This window comes from Epinephelus fuscoguttatus, linkage group LG18 (assembly GCF_011397635.1).
Source record: "Epinephelus fuscoguttatus linkage group LG18, E.fuscoguttatus.final_Chr_v1".
NCBI lineage: Eukaryota > Metazoa > Chordata > Actinopteri > Perciformes > Serranidae > Epinephelus > Epinephelus fuscoguttatus.
The window spans coordinates 15,358,232-15,379,172 of record NC_064769.1 but is presented as its reverse complement, the minus strand read 5'-3'; the positions used below and the strand labels follow the sequence as shown (position 1 = coordinate 15,379,172).

The 20,941-nt window shown below is 42.3% G+C and overlaps 1 protein-coding gene across 4 annotated transcripts in view; it reads left to right on the top strand.

Annotated features, from left to right (window-relative positions):
• The window catches only part of znf462 (zinc finger protein 462), a 64,165-nt gene that overhangs the window by 19,869 nt on the left and 23,355 nt on the right, over window positions 1-20,941 (top strand). For all 4 annotated transcript variants that reach the window (XM_049603531.1, XM_049603532.1, XM_049603534.1 and 1 more), the window contains 4 exons: window positions 10,300-10,550; window positions 10,788-16,021; window positions 16,712-16,846; window positions 19,990-20,435. In XM_049603531.1, coding sequence (XP_049459488.1) covers window positions 10,340-10,550; window positions 10,788-16,021; window positions 16,712-16,846; window positions 19,990-20,435 — 6,026 coding nt within the window. In that variant the 5' untranslated portion in view covers window positions 10,300-10,339. The remainder of the gene's footprint in view (window positions 1-10,299; window positions 10,551-10,787; window positions 16,022-16,711; window positions 16,847-19,989; window positions 20,436-20,941) is intronic.

Here is a 20,941-nt window from a genome sequence, read left to right as displayed (position 1 = left end):
GCATGCACTGTTCCGTCGAGGTAAAAACTGGATGTTTCAACAAGATAATGCCTGTTGCCACACAACCAAGGCCAGTAGAACATGGCTGCAGGAGCACAGTATCCAGGTCTTAGAGTGGCCAGCTCAGTCCCCGGACATGAGCCCCATTGAAAATCTGTGGTGGATTATCAAAAGGTCTGTTTCAAAGCATAAACCAAAGAATTTAGAAGAATTAAAAGCAGTAATTCAAGAAGAATGGGACAAGATTACCCCTCAACAGTGTGAAAGGCTCGTGGGGAACATGCCAGCCAGGATTAGAGCTCTACTACGTGCCAATGGCAGGACTACTAAATATTAATTTGATGATGTGATGGTTTATTTATTTTTTGTTCAGTTTTGAACACATTCTCTGTTATTTGTTGACTTTGATACCGACAATGTTGAGAACTGACATATTGAAACTGTCAAGATTTTAGTTTTGTTAGTTTTTCTTGTAAACAATAAACAAAAAAATATAATTTGTATTTGTTTGTATCTGTCTAATGCAGCCACACCTTTTGAAACACAAAAAAGATTTTTCCACAAATATTTCATGATAATATTTGAGATTGTGTAAAATTTTAAGGGTGTCCAAAAACTTTACTGTAGCTAACAATATGTAGCATCTCCATAGTGACATAAGTCAAACCATTTATATTTGTATGTGTAACTAACGTTACCTCAGGTAGGTCGTCAACAACCTATTTAGTACATCCAAATAAAAATGAACTGCTTGACAACTAGACCAGGCTTATAATTGAGACAGGCCTTTATTTGTCAAAATGTGTTGCTACACCGGGCCAGTCAATGAGGCCAGGCGTTAAATTGGGACAAGGCTTTTAATTGAAGTTTTACGATAGGTGAGGTGTTATTTATTTTTGAGCCATGAGATCAGTATTACTAGGCATTAGGGATTTCAGTGGATAACCCTTAATGAGTTATCTGCAGAGAATATTGTTGACTAGTTACGCATGTTGGTCTGTACGTTAAGAAACGCTGTCCCCGTGGCAGGACCAGCAGTAATCTCCAAATAAGCTGCTCTAGCTAGCTAGCACCCACCCAACCTAGGTGGTGCTCAGTGCAGAGCAGCCAAGGCTAACGTTCACTAACCAGTGGATACTGGAAGGTGAGCAGTAGGCACTATGTTCCCACATGTTAACTGGTCTAAACACAAAACATTTTGAAACGCAATGCGAAAGCTCACTGAGTCAATGGAGCACCAGACTAAAATGAAAGCCCTCTTGTATTTCAGTGGGTGATGAGCTGTCGAAAGCCAAATTAATTAAAAGTGACCTCCCCACTAAGGATAAATAAAACAAATCATGTGATGTTGCTTACGCCCTTGCTTCTGCTTAGTCTGATGACTAAGATGTCAATGTAGCTCAGGAACAATTAATCAATTAATCGACAAAAAAATTATCAGCAACTAATTTCATCATCAGATTAGTCTCTTTAAGTTGTAAAATAATTTACATATAATTGATGGCCCCACCAACTGACAGTAAACTGACAAAATCATCAACAGATTGGTCCAAAAAGAAAACACTTGTTAGCTGCAGCCCTGCTTCAGTGTACGTGACATGCCTGCAGCTGCTTCACAGTAAAAGCCTTTCACTGCTGCCACTATTGTACCTATTTCAGGTTTTTCAGTTCCATCCATTTTGATACAAATGCACTACCCGACGCTGTAAGCTCTTTAAGAGCTAGTTTCTATTAATATAAAATGTATACATTATGCATTTAATTGCTCATTGCCGTGCTCTCTTCTTTTGACCAGATGTATTATATCCTTGAATAAATTCTTCTATTGCAACATTCTGTCTCAAGTTGGCATATTAGCAGGAAGTGCTTTAAAGTGGAATAATGTGCACAAATGACAGGTGTGCATTATTACTGTGGGGAATTACGGAAAAGAAGGAAAAGCGCTGATTTTGGCATTGATGAGGTTGTCTGAATATTAGTTATTTACACAGAAAGCCAGCATGCCAGCATGCAGAAGCTGCCGGTTATTAACTATTATTTTGCTTTTTTTTGTCTCTTGTGTCTGCTATAAATGTATGATAAAGAAATTACAGTAAAGAGCCGCAAAAGCTGAATGCAAGTCTTACTCGCGCCAGGTGAGGTGCACTGCTTTCTGGATCTTATACGTAATCTTGAAGCCAAGTTTTAAGACACTTTGGATGTTACCTTAACATTTACTGTTGTAGTTAGTTTTGGTACATGTGTCTGTTGAATAGAGATGGTTTTGTGAGGTGTTCCTGAGCCAAAGTGGAAGTAATAATCAGAAGTTTTGTTTTCTGCGTTTAGTTTATGCAGCATTCTAAATGAATGTGATCGCCATGTGGGCTAAATATGTAGGACTGGGTATAGCCAGAGTGTGAAAGATCATCATATATGTGTTTCTTTTAGTATCACATTGCCCCATATGGGCCATGTGGACAGACAAACACCTGAGCAAATATCAATCCAGTACAATGGCCTTGCAAACATCCTGCTACTTTTGTCAAGACTCAGACTCACTGTTAGAGTGGTGCTGTTTCAACTCTGGTCATTCTGAGGCCCTCGTTTGTGGTTTATTGTATTATTTTAGGCAGTGTGCTGTATGAGCAACTGTTAAGCACACTATCAGATCCGGTGTGTTGAGTTCTCTTGGGCTTATGACATCAGAGGATGGGAGTAGCCATCTTGATCTCCAGCTCCCTATCTCTGTTTGTGCAAGAGGCCAAATTCTCACTGGGACGTAATGTGACGTAACGTTCTCTGCTCCTCTGCTAGACACTGAGATCTTTCTCTGCTGTCTCTTCTAAACCTGGAAAAGAATGCAGAGATGTAAAGATCAGAATTTGAAGCACTTTACATTTACCTTTGTTCTCCTTTCTCTCTCTCTTTTTGAATAACTTTCTTGAAACTAAAAATGTATTGATTTTTCTCTGATGTTGTCATCTCATCTCTGCAAGAAATCAATTTCCATGGCTCAGGCTACCTGCTATTATTGCCACTGTATTTTCCTTTAAAAAGCAGACTGTCATTTTCAATCAATGGGTCATTAATTATTGAGGGTGCGCAGGTTGACAAGATGCACATCCCGTCTTGTTTGCCAGATGAATTATCTGGAGCCAGGATGCTCGCCATATAATAATACACAGCATATTTTCTCTCCCTGACGGCATGAGATGGTAGCGCTAACCAACAGTTAAGGACAAAACCTCTGTACTCCTAATCAGCTTAATGCTGGCTTATTCAAAGGCCCTCTTTCAGACAGAGCAGCTGCTGTCAGCCAGTTTGAGTAGAGGGTGTGACTGCTGGCAGAGCTTGCCGATGCAGAGAGACCGGTTGGTGATTAACAAATGTCAGTAGACTTTGGAATCTGGGGAGCCCAGTCCGATGACTTTGTCCTCAGTTGCTCACCACCGAAGGTATTCCAGGTGGCTCTGTCATGCTCTCTCGCCGCCTCCCTTATCCTCCCACCCTTCTCCTTCAGGCCTGCTCTCTGCTTCTGCCTCTCTCTGCCCCCTTCTCCTCAGGGTTTCAGAGTGCTGAGATAAAGAAGTTCAGACATGCCTCACATTTTTAGACCCCCTCGTGGAACGCAGTTGGCAGTTTCCCTCTACAAAGTGTCCATGCATGCCGCTTGCTCTGACCTATTCTGTCTCTCTTTGGAGCGGGGATTCTAGCGTTTCTCTGGAAATCCCTTCATGTGAGAGATAATGTCCCTATGATATGAAAGGACCAGGCAAAGTCAGCCTGGCAAGAGTGTGAGATGTTTTCTGCTGAGCTGTGTGGGCAGAGGGCTTGGGTACAGTAGCGTACATCTGGCAGATAGATTTCTGTCAGCAGCTCTCCAGTGTCGGGCTGCCTGCCTTTGAGGAAGAGGATCAGATCTGTGGGTCCATGTTGTGTGCTGGCTGAACACCTAAGCGCACATAGTCAGCTCCTAAAATGGCTGCCCTTGAAGCTCGGCTCAGAGGAGGATCTGAGCAGCTCAGTCGCTGCCTGCTAGAGCCCCAGCTGACTAGATGAAAGCGGTTACACAATCTCACCCATTAACTTGGTGTGGCGTAGGGACTGACTGGCTGAAAAGACACAGCCAACTCTAAGGCAGATGGTGGTTGTGTAGGAGGTTTTTTTTTCCTCCTCCCCGGGCATTCCTCTCCCCTTCTCTCCGAAAGGATTCTCTTGATATCCATGTCAAGGAACCTGGCATTAGGAGGCAACTTTGTTCAAAACAGCAGTGAACTGCCAAGAGAGCAGGGTGGGGCCCCGTGGTGAGGCTGTAACCTGACCCTGAACAACAATGGATCCCCTGGTTGCTCAGGGACATACTGGCAGCTTGGCCGGCTCACATGGAGCTCTCCAATGGCTGGCCAGTTGGGTGTGGGAAGCAGGGCGGGATTCCCAACTGTCTCTGGCTGGATCTCACTTGAAATTTTCTTCTTTGCAGTATCCAGATCAGTGGGGTGAATTTGATCCTGGTACTGAAGCTGTATTTCACTATATCTCTGTTAAAATCAAAGCTGATTTTTTGTATTTTTTTCTCTATTGCATAATTTATTTCATTGGATTTTCTAGTGAAAATAAATAACACTGAAACTGTGAAATGTTTTCTTGCTCAATTTAAAGGAATAATTCACCCACAAAATGACCATTTGTATATCAGATACTCACCTCTCGTTATGCTGAATTGATGAGGAAAACTTTGTTTTTCTTGCATGCCTCAGGTGAACGAAGAATCCAAAATCAATTAATTGATGTTGGTACTCGTGTAGTATAATCCAAGTGTAAGTTATCTAGACGTATCATCAGCACTTAACAAACAGACAGCCCTTTTCAGCGGGGAACTTACCAATGCTCTCTTCAAAGCCAGATTCCATTAACAAAAACAGTAATTTTACTTTGCTGAACATGGGAGCTGCGGGTCTACCACTGCCTTGATCAGTAGTTTGTTTGTGTTACTTTGTGACTTTGGTGATTTAAAGGGTTAGTTGGGATTCAGACAGTAACACAGACAGACTACCTATCGAGGCAGTGGTAGACCAGCAGCTCCCATTTTCAGTGAGGTAAAATTAGTGATTTTGTCAATGGAGTCAGGCTTTGAAGAGGCAAGGGCTGTCTGTTTGGGAAGTACTGAGCATACGACTGGATAAATGAGACTCAGATTATACTGCATGAGTTATGTGAGAGTTTGATATAATTTTGCTGATGTGTAACACGGCCCCCTTTTGCTCAATTTCATCAAGATTTTCACAGTTTTTGGACTCTGTTCGCCATGGAGACATGCAAGAAAGATAAAGTTTTGTTTTCAAATTCAATGTAACACGGGATGAGTTATTGATACACAAATGATCATTTGGGGGGTGTAGTATTCCTTTAATATTTTAAAACCAGTATTTGTTAAATCAAAATTAAAGTTTTCAAACTAATGGCTGAAATTTTAATAAGTCAACAGCTTACATTTGGAGCTACTTTTCAATTATGTCCTAACAGGTTGTCTGTAATTTGAGAATTTCATGTCAAATACAGGAGCGCTTTTGTTTCAGGCTAACATGTGTATTCATGTCTCTTTTAAGTTAGTACACTTCAGTAATGAACCTGTGCCAGTTCAAAAGCAGCCCATGTGCAGCAACACTTGGAGCACTGCAAGGGCAAATATTTAAATCTCTCCTTTCTTGAGCCATAAGCCACAATTGAAAACATTAAAAGAATGCTGCACCTATCTAGCTTTGCGCTCCTGTAAAACGATTTCAAAATCAGAAAGATCCAAATCGATGCAGCAGAACCAGAGACGTTGTCTTTTTTATCCCCACGTATTCTTCTTCCTTGTCAAAGCACTGCACCTACATCACCCACTTTGTGTAACTTCCTCTGGAGCCACAAAAGGCTTCATACCACATTTTTTTCACATAGTGCTCCCCAAGACCTGTAAACAAACTTTGATGTGTAAAATCAGCTCAGTTCCACCTTAAGTTTGAAATGGCCGTGTCAGCGTGAGCGTCACATTAGCTTTAAAAAAATCTCTTTCATGGACACAGTGAAAAAAATCTATAGGGCCAAAGGAAATGGTGTACTGTATGTCCTATTGAATCACAACATTTTACATATTTGCATACTATATTGACCTGCTTTTTGACTTTATATATATTGATATGAAAGAATTACTTAATATCGAGCACTGAAATTAAAAAAGGAATTGCCTGTGTTAAACATCATATCTCTAAAGCTCAGTGCCCTCGTGAAAAACACAGTGGTGCTGTATTTATGCTACTCTTGCTCTGAAGCAACTTAATAATGCTGCTGTTGTATGAATATAATTTAATTAATATGATTATTCCCCTTATTTGTAAGAGCAGTAAGTGTTGATTATGATAGTTTTATAGAATGATTCTTTAGATATTATTACACAGCCACTGATGAAACATCTTCAACATCTGGCATTTTAGCAAGAAAATAAGGAGAACTGATGCTTATGGTATGATTGGATTTAGCTGGATTATACACACAAACCACATCATATTGTGATGTAGGGTTTTTTCATTAAGACCAATGCATCAACAAAGGGTCATGTTCGCAGTGTGAACCATTAATCCTCTTTGAATACATGCAAAATATTTCTGTCTTTGCCTAATAGAATATACAAATAAATACTTGCTTTAAATGAATAGTTCATAGAAAAGTGGCTCTCAGCTTTCAACAAAATGTGTGCTTTAGTTCTGGAAGTGTCTGTCGCAGTTTTATCATTTCTTAGTGGTATATTACATTTAATTTGATTTAAATTAAAGTTGTCTTTCTGGGATGTCATGATGGACCATAATGTGTACAGTAAAGGCAAGACATGTCTTAAAATACCAAAATGTTTGTTATGTCGTCAAAAAAGAGGAACGCATGCAAAAGTCGTTGCTGTGGCTTCTGTCCTGGTCATTTTTAATACTTACAAACTGACATGCAGTGTACACAGTTCACATGTTTAGATACCCTGGTGTTCACTTTATTGTTGTTTTAGTCTTGTATTTCAAGTTTCTCCGTCTGACATTGCCATGCAGGGCCGGGCAAAATAAAGAAAACACCCACTAATATATCAAGGAGAGTAATGAGGAGAAAGGCCACCTGTGCATTCAGAAGAGCTTTTATCCATCTTGAAGGCGTAGCTGAGAGTAAGTTCAAATATGTTCAGACCTGGGAGGTGTCCATAGTGCCCATGACACCACTATTAAACTTACTTAGTGGTTTGGGGATGTAATCATCCTGAAATGTGGAAACATGTATTTGTACCACAGGGTGCACCTGGGCCTGTAAAATGGTCTCATGCTGGTAGGCCATAATGTATCTACAGAGAGCGATCAACAGACCTAATGAATCCCATTTCATAGCCATACTCATACCATTATAGGTCCTTCATGTTAGTTGCATATTTGAGCATGGGCCGTGGATATGAGCAGTTTGGATATGAATGGAAGCCTTGTTATAAATATCAGCTCTGTAAACTCACGCACAGTTCTCATACAGAGTGAATCAGAGAGGTGCTGATTCACTTCCTGTTAAGTTTACAGCTCTTTAAAGGTGCTGTGTATGGCGTTCAGAGCATTAATATAGCAGCAAACCACCATTTGATATGTAAAGATGTAGGCTAGTGGAGTAATGGAGTCCATAGTGGCCAAACATGGAATTACAACTTCTAACATAATGCCATGGGGCCCAGAAAGACTTCTCTCATGGACTTACAATGTTAAATGTCCCTAAGTCAATGGAAACATTTTTTTTAGTGTTGCAACCTTAGTGAAATGACTCATTTTACTATCAGGATTTGATCCATTTGGTCTGGAAGCATTTGTTTTTTGTTATTTAATTTTTTTTGTTGAAGTTTTTCTATTTTAAGAACATCAACACAAAAAAAACAAATACATAAACACAAACAGCACAGACTAAACAAAAGCACAGCATCATCTCGGCAGTGTTGAGAACATTAATGATTCAAAAGTCCATCAGCACAGCACCAGTCCTTACAGGAGTCATCAGGTGACCTATCAAGCCTGGGAACAAACAAACAGACAAAAAGGTCCCAATGGCACAGCCAAAGCAAAAGAAGCAAGAATCCACTCCCTCCATCTGTATGTTACAATTGTAGTCCATTGAAAGATAAGTATTCATAATGATAGTTAAACATGGAACGCACATCCAAAAAGCAAATAAGTTCAGTACAGTGTCCAGCTCCTGTGACATGTTTAGTCCTTTTGTAAGACAAAAACTGGTTCCAGACAAGCAAATGTGATTGTATATGGTTATGTGATAGCATTTCTTAAGTCTAGAAGACCTGCATGATTAAATCATTAAATTTTATCCCCATTCAAATCAACCAAAAGTTGGTCGCTCGGCCACTGGAAGTATTTAGTGCACTTGCTCTATGGGCCCCATGATGTGGAAGTTCAGGGTAATTTCATACACCGTTTGCTGCTTACTGCTGAATTAGCCACCTCCATGTTGAGAGCCATATGCAGACAATCCTGGCTCAGACTCTGAATTATAGATATGCTCTGAATGTCACATATAGTGCCTTTTTTGATTTCTTGACACATACATTTACCGTAGAAATGCAACAGTAATACGATTCACTCACAATATTATTACTGCATTTACAAGTTAAACTCATGCGGTGTTGGGGTCACTGTCTAAAAAAAACCCATCTTTAATACAGCATGTTTGATTTTTGTCCTCCAAAATAATGGCGTGCACTACAGTATGAACCTTTTTTCAAACATGTGCATGTCTCACAGAAATTAGTAACTTTGTGCTTTTTAAGTGTGAGAAAATCCTCTATTGATTAGGTTTTCATTTGAGAGCCAAGGTTGTAAACTCTGCTCTTTAACTACCCACCTCAGATCCAGTGTGAGCTACAAATGCTATGTGTGATATATTATGCGGTTTTGCGAGACCAAATGACAATTGATTAGAAAGCAGTGATGAAAGAGCTGTGAAATGATGGCCACATCATCAGCTTCCATTTCTCTGGCCAAGTCCAAACTGCAGAGAAGCCCAAAGACATAAAGCCTTCATCTCTCCGTCGATTCATTCAATCTTATTTCAGAGCAGTTGATACAATCTGATGGAATAGTCTGCTCTAAATACTGAGCTGTGGAGCTGCTCTCCAGCTGTTGCTTATCCCAAGGTAATAAAAATGGGACAAATCAGCCCATAATCCCTCCTCAGTCCCTCCATTGTTCTTAGAATGATGCTATGCTAAAAAATGGGACCTTCTTAGTATTCTGAGTAACATCAGCATCTGCTGAATTCTGCTCTTTGTCATGTTTGGTTAGGCTTTCCATCAGAGTTTGTGGACAGCTGCAGTCGTTATAGAGATTGAAAATAATCCCTTTTATATGAATTTGGTGCGCTTTATGTGTGTGGTTTTGTCTTCATAATAACACAACAGGAATTTGTGTTAGTTTTGCATAAATAAACAAACATGCCTTCTTTGAATATATTACTTTTTGCATTTACAAATCTCTCATCGTTTTAATTTTGCCTGATTTGTTTGTTTGGGATGTATTTAAGTGACGTGATCTCAAAATGGATTTTTGATTTTATTAAAATGTTGGCAAACTTAGGCTTTTATTTTATTCATCACTCCCACATATTGTTCAACATCAAAGCAATCATAGCAGCATAAACACACAATATGTTGTGCCTTAATTTGTCTTAATTCACATTACAGTTTTCAGTCCAAACATCATGTTTCCCTCCAGTGTCAAATTTTCCACATGCTTCATTCTGTTGCAAATTCCTGCAAATGCAACTTGAAGAGGCTCTATAATGCTAGCAGATGAGACTCTTCTGAGAAAGGATATCTTAACACATAATCATCATCATCATCATTTTAAAGCGTTATATCTTTTGCTGTCTATTGTCTTACTTGTTCCGTATAAACCGTGCGTCATCCATCCTGCATTTGATTATTCTTGGTTCACAGCAGGAATTGACATTGGTAATCATGGTAGATCATCACCAAGCTCATTCTTATTGAAGGGCATGCTCACTACATTGAATATTGAAGCATTACAGGATAATGTTATTCACGCTCTGTAACAGCTCTGTACATACGAGTCTCCATGCTATAGTAAATACCCCTTAACTTGCTCTGTAAATGGCTCCTATGAATATTTAAACATGATTCTCATAAATCACTTTTATTTTCAATCACACTCACTTAATTAGACACGTGTTCGACATGGACTCATTGGGAAAATGCTGCATGTCCTCATGTGTTTTTTTTCTCTTTCTTTTTCTTTGCAGGTTTCCCTGATTTTCCAGGGAGTGCTCCCTCTTTTCAGTGATGGAGGTATTGCAGTGTGACGGCTGTGACTTCCGTGCCGAGTCATATGATGACTTGAAGACCCACATTCAGGAAGTGCACACAGCTTTCCTGCAGCCTGCAGATGCAGATGAGTCTGACTCTCTGAAGGAGGAGGATGAGGATGAGGAGGAGGAGGAGGAATATGACGACAAGGATGACAAGGATTACACGCCTCCTAAAGCTGGAATGAGTATGTCGACCAAAATAAATCAGATGTTACAGTTAATTTGTCGAGGATCAGGAAACACTTCTTTTTTTGTTTCAAATAACTCTTCATAGTAGGATGATTATACATTTTATTGGGGAACATAACATTTATGAGTTGGTGCTGGTTTTATTGACTGAAAAAAAAAAAAAAAAAATTTAATACTTGCAAAATGTAACACATTTACTGTCTTCCAGCTCACATGCTTTCTTGTTTTTTTAGGCCCCAACTCTGCTGACAATTCCAACCAAACACCACAAAAGCAGACAGATGAAACCCACCTGCCGTTTTACCAGTGCAAGTTCTGTGTCCGTTACTTCAGATCGAAGTCATTCTTGAGAAACCACACCAAAAAAGTGCATAACGTCATTGAGGAAGATTCAGATGCAAGCATCTCCTCGCAGACAGCGAAGCAGCCCAGCTACACCGTTATAATGCACAATGACCATTCAAAAGTCTACTCCTGTCAGTACTGCACATACAAGTCTCCACGCAAAGCAAGGATAATGAAACACCAACTAATGTATCATAACAAGGGTCCCTCAGACGGCACTGGAGATCCTTCAGAATACGCAGAGACCGGAGAGCAATCGGGCTCAGCAAGTGGACTCATGAAGGGAACATTTGCCTGCGAGTGGTGTGACTATCAGACTGACCAGAAGGACAGCTGGACTAATCACGTGGTGAAGGAACACAGTGACAAGGTCAAGATAGTTTCCTGCATTGCAGAGCTGGAAGGGGAGGCAAGTGCAAGCTCACCCAATATAGATTCTCCCTCCGCCTCCCAAAGCCCGACTAGATCAAAGACGACTTTCACTGAGGTTCAAGGGAAGGAAGAGCCAGTAGGAAAAACAGCAGAAAACACGTCAGAGAAGTCAATCCCAGAGCTCTCATCCTTTCAGTATGCACAGATGAGTGCAGTCACACCCAACAGCACAGGTACCTCCATTTTGTCCAAGAGGTTCACTTCGTCTGACGTCTCCAAGAGCGTCGTAGATATGGATGCCAAGCTACTCAATGAGGAGGACTCTAGGAGCAGCTTAGAGGATGATGATGAAGAAGAGTTGGGCGATATAGATGATCCCAGCTATACTGGGACACTGTCAGCAGATGCAAAGCAGCTTTTAACTGATGAAGATAATAAATTACTGGAGACTAAAGGAATACCGTTCAGAAAGTACATGAACCGTTTTCAGTGCCCGTTCTGCTCCTTCCTCACCATGCACAGGCGGAGCATCTCCCGCCACATTGAAAACATTCACCTCTCTGGTAAAACCACAGTGTATAAATGTGATGAATGCCCATTTATTTGCACCAGCCCACTTAAACTAGGCACGCACAAACAGAGCCACATATCCTCAGATTTAGACACCCTGGACCTAACAAGCGATAGTCCAGATCCTCAGAATGACAATGCTGCAGAGCCAGTGAATGGGGGTAGTGTAAGTTCCAAAGTCAATGGAAAAAAGACAACCAGCACACCGAACGACCAGCAGAACCCTCATCGCTGCACGCTCTGCAGCTTCTCTACCACCACTTTGAAAGGTCTGAGGGTTCACCAGCAGCATAAGCATTCCTACTGTGATGACCTAGATCCCACTGTCTTTGAAAGCCAGCTGACTGACCAGCCGGATTCTGAAGTGGACGCTTCTCCAATCTTTCTACAAAAAACCCAGACCTCCATTTTAGGACTTGCCACCAAAAAGCCCTCGGTAACAGGGAAAAGAGCCAGGAAGTCCATTAATGACTTACCTTTGGATTTGTCCTCGGTTAAGAAGAGAACTAGAATTGATGAAATTGCCAGTAACCTTCAAAGTAAGATAAGCCAAAGCCAACAGGATATGATCATAAACCTAGATGACATGGATGATGAAGATGCAGGAGAAAATCATGCCAGTGCTGATACAGAGGGTAGAAACCATGACAATAAAAACCCTGTCTTTACTTATAATACACAACAGTTTCATGCGAGAGAATCAGTGATCTCTCACGAGGGAGGCAGAATAGGGAAAAGAAAAAGCAACCCCAAGTCAAAACCTAGAAACATTCCTATATCCCTGACTCTCTCAGATGACAGTGAAAACATCTCTGCTGACCCCAGTGATAATGCTGTCCAAGAGAACGCAGATTATTCAGAGGAGCCAGGAACTACACGTTTTTACTGTAAACACTGTGATTACCACAACAAGTCAGCTCGTAGTGTCAGCACCCATTACCAGAGGATGCACCCTTACATCAAGTTCAGCTTTAAGTACATCCTGGACCCAGAGGACCAGAGTGCAGTCTTCCGCTGCTTAGAGTGCTACATCGAATACACAAATTATAATGATCTACACCAACACTACATGGATCATCACCCTGAAGCAAGCAATGTGCTCAACTTTAACCAACCGAATCTGGTTTACATGTGCCGCTTTTGTTCGTACACGAGCCCCAACGTCAGGAGCCTGATGCCCCATTACCAAAGAATGCATCCTACAGTGAAAATCAACAATGCGATGATCTTCTCCAGCTATGTGGTTGAGCAGTCCCACAAATCGGGGGAGTCGCAGACCCTGAGGGAAATATTAAACTCTGGCCCCAAGAATTTGAACTCAGCCACATCAACCACCAGGTCCTCCTCCAGTCCAGTGCCAAAACTGGTCTCCAAGACCCCTGAAACCAGCTCTGAGACAGACTCTCTCAAAGAATCCATGGGTGGCAATGTTGTCGTCTATGATTGTGATGTGTGTTCTTTTGCTAGCCCCAACATGCACTCTGTTTTGGTCCACTATCAGAAGAAACACCCAGAGCAAAAGGCGTCTTATTTCCGTATACAGAAAACCATGAAGGTCATCTCTGTGGATCAGTCGCAGCCTGCTGCAAACTCCTCATTCAATCTTAGCATGGCAACTCCTCCAAAACAACCAAGCGCAGCACTGTATGGAACAGATGAAGAAATGTACTACTGTAAACATTGTGTGTACAGCAACAGATCTGTTGTTGGTGTGTTGGTCCATTATCAAAAGAGACACCCAGAGGTAAAAGTGACAGCAAAATATATCAAACATGGTGCCCCCACCCCTGGTTTGATGAAATTAATGGATGAATTACAAATTGCGGCTCCGAAACAGTTCTTGAAGCAGTTTCAAAATAACGGTCACGATGGCTCTAACAGCACGAGCCCTAAACCAGGCAGTGGTGAGAAAGGTGAGGATGAGCTGTTCTTCTGTCAGCACTGTGATTATGGCAACCGCACTGTAAAAGGAGTGCTCATTCATTACCAGAAGAAGCATAGGGAAACCAAGGCCAACGCTGACCTTGTGCGTCGTCACACTGCAGTTGTCCGGAGCCAGCGTGAGCGTGCGCAGATGGTTCAGTCGAGTAGCGTCTCTTCTGCCTTGACCCCGGCCCCTCCAGACCCTGAAAACACTACACCCCTGCGCTCCCTGAAGTGCAAACACTGTTCCTACACATCCCCCTACGTCTATGCCCTAAAGAAGCATTTGAAGAAAGAGCACCCAACTGTGAAAGCCACAGCCATGACCATTTTACACTGGGCTTACCAAGATGGCATTTTGGAGGCTGGCTACCACTGTGAGTGGTGCATTTACTCCCACGCTGAACCCCAGGGCCTGCTGCTCCATTACCAAAGACGCCATCCTGAGCACAATGTGGATTACACATACATGGCCAGCAAACTGTGGGCTGGACCAGAGACCACCCAACAAGGGGGCAATATGGAAACGAAACATTACAAATGCAGAGACTGTGCCTTTGAGGCCTGCACAATATGGGACATCACTAGTCACTATCAGGCAGTCCACCCTTGGGCCATTAAAGGGGATGAATCTGTGCTTTTGGATATAATCAAAGGAAATGGCTCAGCTGAAAAGATCCAACAGCAGGTTGCCAAAGAACACGTGTCTTTCAATTGCCAGTCTGTCGAAGATGATGGAGCGCTGGTCATTGTCACCCCACCTCAAGAGAGCAATCCCCATCCTACCCACCCACGTCTTTCCATCTCTAACAACCCTTATCAGTGCACTGTATGTCTGTCAGAGTACAACAGCCTCCATGGCCTCCTCACTCACTATGGAAAGAAACACCCGGGCATGAAAGTAAAAGCTGCAGATTTTGCACAGGAGGCAGACATCAACCCCAGTTCTGTGTATAAATGTCGTCACTGTCCATATGTAAACTCCCGAATCCACGGCGTCCTGACTCACTATCAGAAGAGACACCCATTAGTGAAAGTCACTGCAGAAGACTTTGCAGATGATATAGAGCATATCACCGACATAAACGAAACAGACGACAAGTGCAAAACTCAAAGGCAAGGCTATGGCGCATACAGATGCAAAATGTGCCCGTACACGCACGGGACACTGGAGAAACTCAAAATCCATTATGAGAAATATCACAATCAGTCGGCCTCTGACATGTTCGCCCCCTCTCTGACACACTTCTCTCCCGCTAAAGACACAGAGCCAGTAGCCGAATGCAGCGCTGGTAATATATCAAGCGCAGCAAAAGTCCAGGAGGTCAGTGAATTGGACCTTGCCCTCTCTCAGTTACCCATCAATAAGGCAGAGAAACATGCTATATTCAAGTGTCAGCTCTGCAAATACTTCTGTTCCACAAGGAAAGGCATCGCTCGTCACTACCGTATCAAGCACAACAACGTCCGTGCTCAGCCAGAGGGTAAAAACAATGTCTTCAAGTGTGCTCTGTGTTCATACACGAACCCTATACGCAAAGGTCTGGCAGCACATTACCAGAAGCGGCATGATATTGACGCCTATTACACCCATTGTCTGGCTGCTTCCAAGACAATGACCGAAAAGCCTAGCAAAGTGATAGCACAGCCGCCGTCAGAAGGGGACAGTTCAGAAATGAGTGAAGACTTGCGCTTGGCAGTGGAGAGACGAAGGTGCTCTCTTTGCGCCTTCCAGGCCTTCAGCAGGAAGAGCATTGTCTCACACTACATTAAACGCCACCCAGGTGTCTTCCCCAAGAAGCAGCACGCTAGCAAGCTTGGTCGCTACTTTACCGTTATCTATGCCAAAGAACCCGAGAAGATAGCAGTCAGCGCACTGGCAGAGGATGACAAGGATGTACTGGAGGTTCAGCTTGAATCCGAGGAAGACAGAGAGGCTGAGTGGCTGCCGTTCAAGTGTCTGAAATGCTTCCGGTTGTCCTTCAGCACAGGCGCGCTGCTCTCTATGCACTACAACGACCACCACAGCAATGACTTGAAGAGGGACTTTGTGGTGTCGCCCGGTCCCGGGGATGAGGAGTCCGAGATGTACCAGTGTTCTCACTGTGAGCTGAAGTTCCTTGCTCTCCCAGTTCTGGCGAAACATCTATTCAACCACAATGAGGAGTTCCAGAAGAGGGCCATGAGGCAGGAGAGGAGGAGGCAGCTGCTCAGCAAACAGAAAGCCTCAGAACTACCTGAGACCAAACCTGAGAAGGTGAGCGGAGATACGAGTCTCCCTTAAAGCTTGTAAATGAAAGAATAAAACCGGCATAATTTAATTTTCCTCTTACCATTAATATCTGAGAGCATACAATAAATCTTCTGATGCTGTAAGCTACTACTATTATCATATCATACTACAGCTGTTTCTATACTCCTTGGAGTCATGGGCTCCCATGGTTTTGGAAAACAGCTTATAGAGATATAATTTATCACTGAGCGTATTGTTAATTTATCATAACATGACTTTATAAACCCACAATCATTGTAGTTGTACCCAAAGTAGTCATATTCTGCCAAAACGGCATTAAAGAGATAATTATGTGTCTTAAATTGCCCCTTTACTGTCACCAGGAATATATAACAGTGATAATGAGGTGTGATAATTAGTTTCATAATAAGTTCATTAAAAATACAATTGATCTCATTAAATGTATGTTTAAGAACAGTGGAGTCTTTAACTTCATGGGGAAAAGGTAAATCTCAAAGAGAAGATGTAGGAGTATCATCTCACGGCACATACACCAGCTGGTTTAGATTACACACTCCTATTGTCCTTGAAAAGTTAAAATAATATAATTTATAATAAATATATTATCACAAATATTTTCCAAATGCATTTAAAAAAGATGTCAAACAAAAACAGTAAATAAATAGTTTTTTCCGTTTTTTGCTCTGTGAACAGGAAAGTCCTGTAAATAAAGCTCCTATAGGATTCAGGTGTAACTTCTGCATAGAAATGCACCCCACCCTCCGAGCCATCTGCAACCACCTTAGGAAGCACGTCCAGTATGGAGAGGTCAAAGAGGGACACGTCAAGGTAAATGGAATTGGATTTATTTCCAAAATGTATTTAATGCTGTTACATTTGTCTTATTTTACCTCTGATTTGTTACATTAAAGATGTACTGTGCAGGATTTTCCTGAAAAACCAGAACTCATCCAGAAGTATTCCCCCTCAGTCATCACTTATGATGCACTAGAGGTGTGTGGCAGTGTATTTTTCCGCAGAGACTCTGCTCTTTGCCTGTATTTTCTTAATTCCGACTCCTTTTCTATGCTCAGGATGTTTATGAGTATGTAGCCCCACAGTACCCAAGTAAGGTCGGGGATTTATAAAAAGGTAGCCACCAGGTGTCAGAGCATAAGCAGCAGGCAAAACGCAGAACGAGAGTGATTCTGGAGTTGGCTTTTACTTAAACTTTCACTGGCAATCATATTTACAAAGACAATCCTGCATAGTATATCTTTAAGTCTGAACTGTTTTCATATTAAATACACACATGTCAATGTTAAAACTTGGTATTTTGGGAAATGTACTTTCTTACCAGGGGTTTGATTCATCTCATAAATATAAAGCCACAGCCAGCAGATTGTTAGCTTAGCTTAGCATTAAGACTGAAAACAGGGGGAAACTAGTAATCTTTAGAGCCAAACTAACTGTTTTGCCCTATGCTACGCTAGCCGTAGCTTCATATCAGGTGTACAGATTTAAAAGTGGTGTCAATCTCGGCATAAAGACGAATAAACATGTTGCCCAAAATGTCAACAAATTGTGCAGCTACGACTTCCGAGATCACGCAAATTTATAATATGCATTGTTAGTTGATATCCGCATTATATTTTGTTTAACCATATACTTGAGAGACTAACTTTGGCTGTCCCCGGTGTGTCTGTCTCATAAACTCCTCGTCCTCCTGGCTCTGCAGTGATCTGTTTTACTGGACTTGGGTTCTGTTTCCCATTTTGTTTATTACTGACGGTGGCTTCTGGGTAGACAGTCTGTCAGCTTCCCCTAGAGAAAACAAGCAACGCTGTCCCATTGCAGTGGAGGGGGGGAAGCAGAGGACAGAGTGGTGAGCCATAACTTTTAGGGCAGCGGTGGGTAACCATTCGAACATTAGTATTCCACTGAGGCTGCCAGTAAGGGGAACAGGCCTAAGGATCCAACGCCTTACCCATAAGGAGGCCTGGTTCTTCTGTTAGACACTCAGTCTGTCTTGTATGTATTTAAGATTTACTATATTCACTTTGGCAAATAAGGTCTACTGCAAAAAAAATGAGTGTGTCTTGCGTTGGCAGAAAATGTCAGCCTGTGAAGCTGATGGCACGTGCCAGGGTAATGGGTTAACTGTGAGCATTCATTTCCCACAGCATCCCTACCAGATGGAATATACTGCATGTTTTACACATTGCAGAAGGTATAAATGAAAGATGCTTCTCTATAGTATCATGAATAGAGTCCCAACTCTAGAACTGCAATGGTTTCTGATCCAGTTGGATGAGGAACAGGCTGACAGTGCAGTCAGGGCAGACTCGATGGCAAGGTTGGGCCTGTGGATGCCACATCTTATTTATGGCTGCATGAAGTGCAGGGTCAGGTCCTTCCACAGAAAGAATGAGCTTCCTCGGGGCAATAAAAAAGTCATGGTGATTGTTTGTCCACTTGTGACGACTACAGAAACCAGACTGCACTCCAGCAGATGAAGCAAGACGAAATAGACAGAGTTTTTTTTGTGTGTGTTGTTGTTGGGAGATGTCCGAATGTGCAAGGTCTTCTTCTTATCTGTTCTGTTGCGTGACTAGTTTTGTATCCTCCTGTTTCTCTCCTGAGTGATTTAGCATCAGCAGCAGCTAGTAATGAAGTTTATTTATGGTTTGATATAAAGATGGAACCGTGGATGGATCACTGAATGGGCCTACTGGGCACAGCCCCAGGGCCAAAAGTGTCAGGGCCCCCCTGGCCTTCACCTGCAAATTTTCACTCAAACAAACACGTACGGGACCGGAGGAGACTCAAAGTGACCACAAGGAGACACAAAAAGACCACAAAGGGATGCAAAGGAACTGCAAAGAGACACAAAATAACAATAAAAACAGGGAGAACAACCAGAATGTGGCACAAAGCCACTACAGATAGATAAAAAACAACCACAAGGAGACACAAAATGACTACAAAGCGACACAAAACAACCAAAAAGACACAAAATGACTTCAATAAGGTATAAAATGACCTTAAAGACACACAAAACCATAACAAGATGCATAATGACTACGGAAAGATGCATAAACACCATCAAGTCTTGTGTCCTGTGTGTCTTGTTCCTGTGTCAGAGAGGTAGTGGGGCCCTCTCGGCCCATGAATAGGACTGGGTGGATATTTTGATTGACTCTGTGAAGGAGATTTTTTACTCTTATTCTATAGTTACATGGTTAAGAGAAGGGAATTATATGTAACAAAGCTGCTGGACAGAGTCAAGGGTTTGACTTGAATTTTCATGTGACATTCCATTTGGATAGTGCAATCAACTCAATTTCAACTAAGTATGGTGCGTCAGTAAATACCAGCACACTACAGAGTTTCAGGTCAAGGTTGGAGCTGGTCTAAGGTTACTGATGAGGATTGGCTCTGCAGGACTTGACCCAGTCGTGTTTTTCAGTCATTTGTTGTTGGTGCAGAAACATTTCATTCACAGGCTCACACTGCAGCTTGAAGTATTTTGGTCAGGTGCTTTGGCTGTTTCAGGAAAATGTCTTGCATAGAAAGGCTGTCAGGTCAATGACACACCTACATGTTGATCTCCAGCACAAATGTATCCAATTGACAAAACAGAGGGTGAGTGAGAGAGCTGTAACTAACACTGATTGCACCGATACAGCACAGACAGAACCAGAGGTGTTAGACAGATGCTTAACTGTTGCTTATGTGCTGTTAACATGATTTGCCTGATTTAGGAAAAACGTTTAGAGGTGCCAGACTCTAAGTGATACTTCAGTGAACAGCTATTTTTGTCATCTGGTAGCTGACTGAGTGTCAACACTGGACCATCCAAATAAATTGTCACCCTTAATCTCTCTCCCTTTATTGCAGCTCTGTGCATCCGCATAAGAAAATGGCTGTGACAGACAGAATCAACAGAAAGGTTGCTGAAACATCTGAGACTTCTCCTCTTTGTTTTGCAGCAGGAAGTCAGCGACATCCCCCTGACCCTGCCTTCAGAGAGCCTGACTAATGGCGACCTCGAGGGGGATGAAGCAGCTGAAGGTGACAGCCTCGAGAGACCCGCAGCTACGATGATGGGTCCACCCTTGGTTTCCACAGTGTCTGGTGGTGGAGGTGGTGGTGGTGGTGGTGTTGCCGTTGCCGCGGAGACACTGGAACCAGAAACGCATGCCGTTGAAGGAAGGGCAGCGGCCCTCGTGGCTGCAGCGAGGGCCGCGGTGTCAGAGGGCGAACTGAAGCAGAGATTAGCTGCAGGGGGTCACCTGTGCGCCCAGTGCGACCGAGTCTTCATGTCCATGCAGGGACTGAGGTCCCATGAGAGGAGCCACTCAGCCATGGCGCTGTTCAGCAGAGAAGACAAATACAGCTGCCAGTACTGCCAGTTCGTCTCACCTTTCAGACACAAGTAAGTAGGGAGGAGCCGAATCTGTAACTGACACTTCTAACACTGTGAATAGGATGGTACTTCATAAGGAGTAAATAATAGTAAAGTGGGCAACTTTGTCCACATATGTAAACACGTATTTACCTGAATGTTAGATTTTTACCAGTATTAATGTGTTGATGTGTTGATCCTCCATTGAACATTGTTCTATTCTGACTGTCCATCTTTCATTCATGTTTTTCAGTGAAGTTAGTTCAGTCTTGATTGATCTGATGAAACCCTTGGTTACCGATGGTAACAGCAAGTGCAGTTGAACACTACAGCAAACACATAGAGATGATCTGCTGACCTAGAATTCTGGAAAAATTTGTTCTCTAGATTCAAATTTTATGATTAATCTCGGTCAGCTCTAACCTTGGTCCTGTATCACCTTCACAATAAAAGCCACCCCATGGTTTGCCAGTTGACTGCTTTTAATGTGAAACAGCATCAGTAGGAAATACTTAGTGTGCATCAGCAGTAGCTTA